Source organism: Trichosurus vulpecula, chromosome 2, assembly GCF_011100635.1.
Source record: "Trichosurus vulpecula isolate mTriVul1 chromosome 2, mTriVul1.pri, whole genome shotgun sequence".
Lineage (NCBI taxonomy): Eukaryota > Metazoa > Chordata > Mammalia > Diprotodontia > Phalangeridae > Trichosurus > Trichosurus vulpecula.
Genome location: NC_050574.1, coordinates 57860748 through 57868636, shown reverse-complemented (window position 1 = coordinate 57868636; position 7889 = coordinate 57860748). Strand labels below are relative to the sequence as shown.

Below are 7889 nucleotides of genomic sequence, written 5' to 3'. Positions count from 1 at the left end.
GACTACTTCCAACTTAAGGGACCTACCTCTTAACAGTCCCTGTGGCTCTTGATAGTGCCTGACCACCCCACCCCAGCAAGAAGATCAGTGTTGGGGCTTTGTGTGGTTTTCCTCTCACTGCCAGGCGCATAGGTCATTACCCACTTTGGTTCTTGTTTATTCCACAAGAAGGTATGTTCTCTTGGATGTGAATGCAAAGACAACAATCTGCAGATCCTGTATTTTACTCTGGCTCCCAATCATGTTGACACCTCTGCTCCTCCAGGCTGGGGCCAGTTCTCACACTGGGTCCTTAGAGGGATGATAATATTATGGCTCCATCAGTGTGACAGCTCTCATGCTGCTCGGGACCACAGTGCCCAGGCTATTTTAAACCTTACTTTGAGCCCCACTTCTCCATGTGCCATGTAAAGAGAAACGGGGTGGGGGGAGCAGGAGAATGCAGCACTTAACAGGAAAGTAACTAGGAAATGTTTTTTCTGGAAAGACCACTAGGAAATGACAGCTAAGATATCTGCATACTGGGAATTCCAAAAGGTGGAGCTGGAATGCGTTCCAGCCTTGGAGCTCCCTTGCAAAAAACTGGGTTTCTGTGGAAGGGGATCAGCCAATAGACAAATTCAGCAGGAATGTAAATCGTAGAGGGAAAAGATGGATGAGAGGTGAACTATGTAGGGCCTTAGCTACCAGGCTAGGGTTGCATTTTATCCCAAGTAGTATCCAATGAAGATTGTAAAGGGGGACGGTTAAGAGGTTCAGGTCTTTGATTCATGGTTTCACATGTCCATAAAGTGGGAAGGGGCTGCCCAAGTCACCTCTAGGGGCGGAGTGTTGTGGAGTCAGCCTTGGATTTGAAGGCAAAAGCTCTTAACAAAGCACCTCACCTATCTAAAACTTCAGTTTCTTTATAAAATGGAGGAAATAGCAAATGATGTACCCTACACCTCAAGACTGCCATAAGGATCAAATTGCCAAGTGTTTTGGAAACTTTAAAGCACTTGTAGGTACGTGAACTGTCCAGTCTTAACTGGAAGCCAAAGCAGGAATCTCCTCTACCATATCCTCAGTAAGGAGTCCTCCAACTTCTGCAGGAATACCTGTAGAGAACTTGAGCACTTCCAGGTCAGCCTACTTTGCTGTTGAACAGTAGACACTGACCATTTGTCGGGAATGTTGCGGTGTTGGCTAGTGACCTGGTCTTCCAACTCTGGACCTTGATGTGATAGTGTGATTTCCCAAGCCGTTCTCAATACACCATGCTGCCTCCGCTCATTGGGAAGACTACCTCTCTCAAGTGGTTTTCTCCATTGCACTCTCAGTCCCTTGGAATTCCTAACAGGTGTCTGAGCCAAGTGAACATACTAAATGTCAGGGAAGGGATGGAACTTCCCCAAGGATACAGAACTAAGGCTGGAAGCCAGGTCTCCCAACTGGGCCCAGTGTTTCCCACTAGACCAGGCTTGTTACTTCAAGCTATTTTTTATTTTGGGGGAACAATTTTGTAAACATTTGCCACCACCCTAGTCTATCATGCCAGTTAAGATTTTTTTAAAGGGGGTGTTTGAGTGACATTAAAATGGTAGAAAAGGTGGAAAATGACTACTTCTAGAACCTGGCTTGTCTTCACCTTTTGGTCAGTTCCGCTTTTGGAATAAACACCATCCAGCCATCTCCCAAGCCTTTTGCTTAGCGGTAACAAGGCCTCGAGGCTCAAAGTTATAGCACATAGCTTTTGTCAAATTAACCCTAGGCAAACACCAGAAGGCAACAGCACCACACTTGAATTCAGCCAGTAAGCTCTTATTAAGCACCTACCATGTGCCAAGCACTGAACTAAGCACTGGGGACACCAAGAAAGGCAAGATGTGGAGGCAGATGATGTCCTGTCTTTTGTGTGTCTACCCCACGGAGAGGTAGAGCAGATATGGCAGCTTCCAAATCATCCTTCCTTCATTCCTTCCACTTTAAATTGTTTATGATGTGAAACCTCCCACCACCTCCTAGCCTGCCCCAGCTGGTAGCATGTTTCAGAACTTGTTTGCAAGGGACAACCTTTTTGATGCAGCCAATGCTAATAGCCTGGATACTAGATAACCTCTCTGGCCTTCCTGAGCTGGTTTCCCCAAGTCAGCTTAGCCAGGATTTCACAAAATTTAGGAATGGAAGGAACTGACCCATTCTACCCTTTTTCAGTAACTGAAGCTTACCACAGGCAAGAACCTGGCTAGGTTCTGATTCCAAGTTGTTTGCTATTTTCACTCACTCTGGGATGATCATCTTTTGAACCCATATCCCTCAACTAGCCTTCAAAGGACAGAGGACCACCTACCTACACTGTTCTTACCCCCACCCCCAATAGTAGTGTTTCTTATCTTTAAATATTGAAAATATGCTATCACATGTCTGGCACATTCAAGCACTTTAAAAAAACAGGAAACCAACCCATTGGGGGAGGAATTACTTTATTTTCAGTTTTGTTTCAAATTCATATAGGTAAGTACTACACAAAAGTTGATTAAACACCAAATTTATTCGGACACCTGTTCTTTAGGTATTTTTCCCTTGAGGAAAGTTCAATATGCCAATCAGTTTTATAAAGAAAACTAAACATGGAGGGAGCTGCCATTTTTTTGTATAGACATTTTCTTAGATGAGTTACTGCTTTAAGACCCTAATTTTTTCCCCTTTACTCATTGTTAGGCTACTATTTGGAGTTTTTTTAAAAATCAGTGCTCATATGGATCCTAACTGCATAATCTTAAAAAATAACAGCCCCTGTATTTTTTTTAAAAGTCCATTTTGTAACTAGTCTTTAGTTTGAAGCACTGATGGGAAAAGACCAAAGGAAGTACCTTGTTTTCTATTTGAGAAGGGACCCTTTGGTAAAAGATTGTCATTCAATTAAAATCACCTTCTTGTTGACCTTTTATTTATTTTTTTTTATTTTTTGAAAAAATAATTAGGCCTGTTTTAATAGTATTCTTATCCAAACATCCCTTTTATGTGTTCAAAATAAGAGCACTACTGAGTCTTAGCTGCCTTCACAGTTCTGGTTTTTTCCCAATAGCCCTAAGTTAGGAGTCTCTTGCAATACAGGTTAGAATTGAATCAAACATGTATGTGCACTGGCAAGCAACGTAGGGCAAGGACACTGCTTCTTTAAAAAAAAAAATATTTTGATCCCTTTAAAACCAGGCCATGTCTTAGTTCAGTCCATGGTCTGCCTTACATTCAGCAATTTTGTATTAAAAAATACTCTTTTTGAAGAAAAGGCCAGCAAAAATTTACATATGCTACAAACTTTACATTTATTTACATGGCTTTCTCTTTCCTAGGTCGTTTACAACCTTACCCTAACTTTAGAATTCTCATAGAATTCACCTATTTGAGGCCAGACCAATTTTGTCAGCACTTTTTCAGTGCCTTGAGGCATTTTGAGAACTGTTCACAATATGTCAAATACTGAATAAAGATTATATCATCTTTAAGAAGCTTTTTGGTACATTCTCCTGACCAAAAAAAAAAAATACTTTTGTCTGTCCGTATGTGTGTGTACCTATGTAGTTCCTGACCACAGAGCAACTGAGAAAGAATAGGTATTCTTAGAAAATTCAGACATATCTCCTCTACAAAAGGCAGTAACCCCCAAGGGATGAGGCAGGTAACAGCAATGTTCTCTGCCCTACCAAATCTCAATCCTTCCCTGTGTGCCATATCAACCAAAGTCCCTTTAATTCCATTACCACCTTGCTGACTAGCAATCCCCCTCCTTATCCAGCCTTAAGCATTCATCCAAGCTTAAGTCATTCAGTGCCAAGGAAGGATTCCTATCACACATCTATCTATCCCAGCAAGCTCACATTTGATTTGGCAGTACAGCTTGCTATTCCATTACAAGTGGCTGGCATTCAACCAGTCCTGTACCCCAGCCACAGTGAAATATAAATGATCTTAGCTTGTTTTCCAAAAATAACAATCTACTGTTGCCTCACATTAAATGTTCACTGCACTATTGTTTTTTGCCTAGAAACATGATCATACAAAAATTTCTTTCCCTAATTAAGAAAAGCTCGAGTCTATACCATTAATCCCCCTTTACAATTCAAACCATGATTTCAAGTTCAAAACCTGAAGAGCTGCTATTCAGTTAAGAACAGCTGACATCAAGTCTTCAAACATTCTGAATAATTGATTTCCAATTGCTGCCATTTATCTCCACACACACACACACACACACATGCACGCGATGAAATTTTTACATCAAGTATTACCCACAGTTGTCAGCTGCTCTATACAGATGAAAGACATAAATTCCCTAGCCATTAAGTTTTTATGTTTAGAAACAAACATTGATTTGCTCCTCTCAAATATCTGAAGCCCTGAACATTTAAACACCAGCAATCTGATTATCTCACATCACAGTTGGACTTTAAGTAAGGTTTTCAGTTGAAAGGTCATTATTTCTTTATCAGAAGGATTCAAGGAAACTGGAACCCAGTGGCTGGGAGGTTTAGGCAGAACACTTGGTGATGGGGGCTCACTAAATTTGGCTCCGGCATAGTTCTGATTAGTTTGGGATTTCAAAAATAAATTGGAACTCGCTAAGCTGGAATTCCAATTTTGGTTACTTGGGAAATGCCCGTTCTTCCCCCCATTTTGTACAGCTTGCCATGCAGCTGCAGATGAATTATAGGAATGTCCTCTTTCTTTCTTCTTGTGAACAATCTTCATCTGGGGATTCTGATCCTTCTTCTTTTGCCTATTAAGTTGCTGTTGTTGGTTTTTACTAACATTTCTAGATTGGGAAACTGGAATGTTGAATCTCTCTCCACCACCCATCTCCAGCTTCTATGTCACCTGTAGAAAAGGAAGAAAGACTGCAATTTTACTAATAAAAACAAGAGGTCATTCAAAAAAGTCACAAAGAATTAAAGTTTAAAAAAAAACCACCATTACCAATTTTGCCTTAACTAATTTAAAGTTATCAGTTACCTAAATTCCTCACCAGAATTATTTTCTGCATACATGAATTTTAAATGGTCAGGGTTTAAACAACGTCTTTTAAAAGGATGAATCCTTTCTTCACTTCAAAACCAGGCTAATATAGAATTACTGAGTCCATCTCATCACAGGTTTGCTTCATGCTTTCCTTTCATACCTTTCAGTCTGCTTTGCAGACTGTAAGATTTCCACTACTTGTCTTCTTCGCTGCTGCCAGGCCCAGGATAACAAGTGCTGTTTTCTGCCAGATCTGTTTCTTTGTCTGAGTATGGAAGTTTTCATGGGCTGATCTGCTGAGTTCAACATCGGAGTCTCCTCGGCACCCAGGTTGGGGGGAGAAGTCCCAGCTACAAACATACAAAAAGCAGTTACAAGGAAGGCTATCAGTTTATACTTTACTATGACTCCCCTGTAAGGGGTGACCACTATCTTGAGTTTTAAAGAGAGGCACTCATTTTAGATGCCCAATTTGCAAGGCTGAACTTGGCTTGAACAATAAAGGAGTTTATGTTACCTACCTTCAAATTCTGAAGGAGCAGCAAGATGAAATGTAAAAGGCACCCTACTCTAGGGATCAGGAGACAGACTCAGTGGAGTCTGTTGCATCACTAGCTTTGTGTGACCTCGGCCAAGTTACTTCCCTTAATCTGAAAATAATAGGGCTGGGCCATATGATCTGGAAGAGTGCCTTCTAAGCTCCCATTTGAGATACTGTATCAGATTCAATGGAAATAAAACTGTTACTACATGTATCAACCACTACTCAGAAAGAGATACTTTTCAAGGAGTCTGTTAATTAATTGCATTTTCTCTCAGGGGAGAAAATGTGAACTGACTTCCTGAAAAATAACACCATCTTTTAAAAAGCTACAGCTACTGTTTACCTTCAAGACCCCACATCCCACTCGATTTTCCATCAAGGAAATCTGTTTCCTTTGTTATCAAAGTACCCTGGGTCCTTTCAAAGGTTAGGCAAAGGCTACTTTCCATTCAAATAACAATCTCTAATTCAATTAAAAGCGTGAAACGGCACAAGGATCTTGGCAAGATCAATTCCACAATTATCTACTAAGCTCCATGGAGCTTCATTTTCCTGGATATCTCAGGTTGCTGCTCCCAGAGACCATTCGAAGGCTTGAGGTTAGGGGTTGCCCCTAGGAGACAAACCTTCCACCGAGTCACCAGTCCTTTTTTTAGCCTAATACTGGGCAACTTAGGAGGTGCAGTGGACAGAACGATGGACCTGGGGTCCGGAAGACCCGAATTTCCAATCCAGCCTCAGACACTACTTCTGTGACCCTGGGGTCACACTTGGCTCAGTTTCCTCATCTGTAAAAATGGGGAGGGGGGATGGAGGAGCATGCAGAAGGGAGAGAATATGGAACTCAATTTTTAAATAAACGCTAAAAAATAAGTGAATTGTTTTTAAAGATAGAGAAACTTTTTAAAAATAAAGAGAAATGGGGAACATTAATAACAGCACAACCCAGGGTGGTTATGTGGCTCAAATTAAACGCTGTTCGCAACATCAATAAGCATTTATTAAGGGCCTGGTGGACAAAAGCAGCCCCATAGCTACCAACAAACAACAGATCGGGGTAAATGGAGATAACCGATCATTAGCATAAGAAGGATCAGACTTTTCGTAGAAGGTGGCGCAGGGAGTCACTTAGCTGTCCTTATTACCAGGGGCAGGAGGCACAAACACTCAGCGTGCCATGGGATGCGTGTGGGTCAAGTCCCGCCAGGGTTGGGCCAGGGGATGACCCGGTCGCGGGCTTTACAAGACTGGAGGAGCTGGGCTGGGCAAGAGGCCAAGAGGGCACGGCAAGGGCAAAGGCGCGGAGGGGGGAAGAGTCCTCAGCCTCAGTATCCGGACCCGGCGATCGGGCTCTAGGATGGCCGAAGGCCTTCCAGAGGCCCCTCGGAGCCGAAAGGCTCCCCTCGGCCCCCAACAAAGGCGCGCTCCGACCTCCCCACAACATGGCGCCGGCCCCGGTCCCTCTTACCGACTCCGAGCTCCGCGAGACGGCGGAGGCCCCTCTTCGAGAAACGGCTGGTGGGCGAGCGCGCGGACCACACGGGACCGGACCGGACCGAACTAGACAGAAGTGCGAAGACCCAGCTGCTTCCACCCTTCCCAGCGCCGCCGCCTTCTTCCACCTCCTCCTTCCGCCACCCTAGACAAAATGGCGGAAGCCCCGCCCCGGAGAGGGACTTGGAGTACTCCTAGCCAATGCGCGCACTGAACTGTCGTTCTCGGCCAATGGGAAGAAGGAGCTTTTCCTATGGACCAATAGGAGCGCGGCGCTGCCTCTGTCACCCAATGGGAGTGCAGCTCCCTCCTGTTGCTAGTTGTGGCTGCGCAGACGGGGGCGGGTTGTTGTCTCTGAGAGTTTGAAATGCTCCCGCAGAGGGGCACGACGGGAGGAGTCATTCTCAGGCTGCCGCTTCTGCGCTCCGAGAGGCAGACCCCAGCGGCCCCCTGTTGCGAAGGGGCGCTGGCGGGATGGACGCCAGGCGGGGAAGGAGGCGTGCATTCTTGGACTTGGCAGCTGGATGGATTTGTCTGGCTTGGCTCTACTTATTTGTTACAAAGACTCTGTTTGTCTTTTCTTTTCCCCCTGGGGGATGGGGGGGGGGGGAATGAGAGGGGGAAGGAATGCTGAAGGAAAATGGTAATAATGTTGCCTACCTACCCCCAGCCCCCCAAAAAAGACATTGAAGCCATTTTTAATGCTCAGAAAAGTTCAATGCGACAGTTTTGAACACGGCCAATATGGGAATTTGTTTTGCCTCTCTGTGTATATTTGTTACACGGATTTTATTTTCCTTTTTGCCCCCTCCCCCCAGGGAAAGTGGCAAGGACACTAAATGTTCGTTCATTT

The 7889-nt window shown here is 44.0% G+C and overlaps 1 protein-coding gene across 2 annotated transcripts; it reads right to left on the bottom strand.

The window, feature by feature from the left end:
- Nucleotides 1-2445: 2445 nt before the first annotated feature.
- On the bottom strand, nucleotides 2446-7202 carry PNRC2 (proline rich nuclear receptor coactivator 2). 2 transcript variants are annotated; one of them, XM_036745624.1, is made up of 3 exons: nucleotides 7011-7202; nucleotides 5159-5348; nucleotides 2446-4857 (listed from the first exon to the last, which is right to left on the bottom strand). In XM_036745624.1, the coding sequence occupies exon 3, from the start codon at nucleotides 4837-4839 to the stop codon at nucleotides 4417-4419; it is 423 nt and encodes a 140-aa protein (XP_036601519.1). In that variant the 5' UTR covers nucleotides 4840-4857; nucleotides 5159-5348; nucleotides 7011-7202; the 3' UTR covers nucleotides 2446-4416. The 2 variants fall into 2 exon arrangements, with proteins under 2 accessions (XP_036601519.1, XP_036601520.1); XM_036745625.1 differs by lacking the exon at nucleotides 7011-7202 and adding an exon at nucleotides 5520-6154.
- Nucleotides 7203-7889: the final 687 nt, after the last annotated feature.

Excerpts from the sequence above, each read along its gene's own strand:
- PNRC2 (XM_036745624.1), bottom strand. The coding sequence starts at position 4,839 with ATGGGTGGTGGAGAGAGATTCAACATTCCAGTTTCCCAATCTAGAAAT.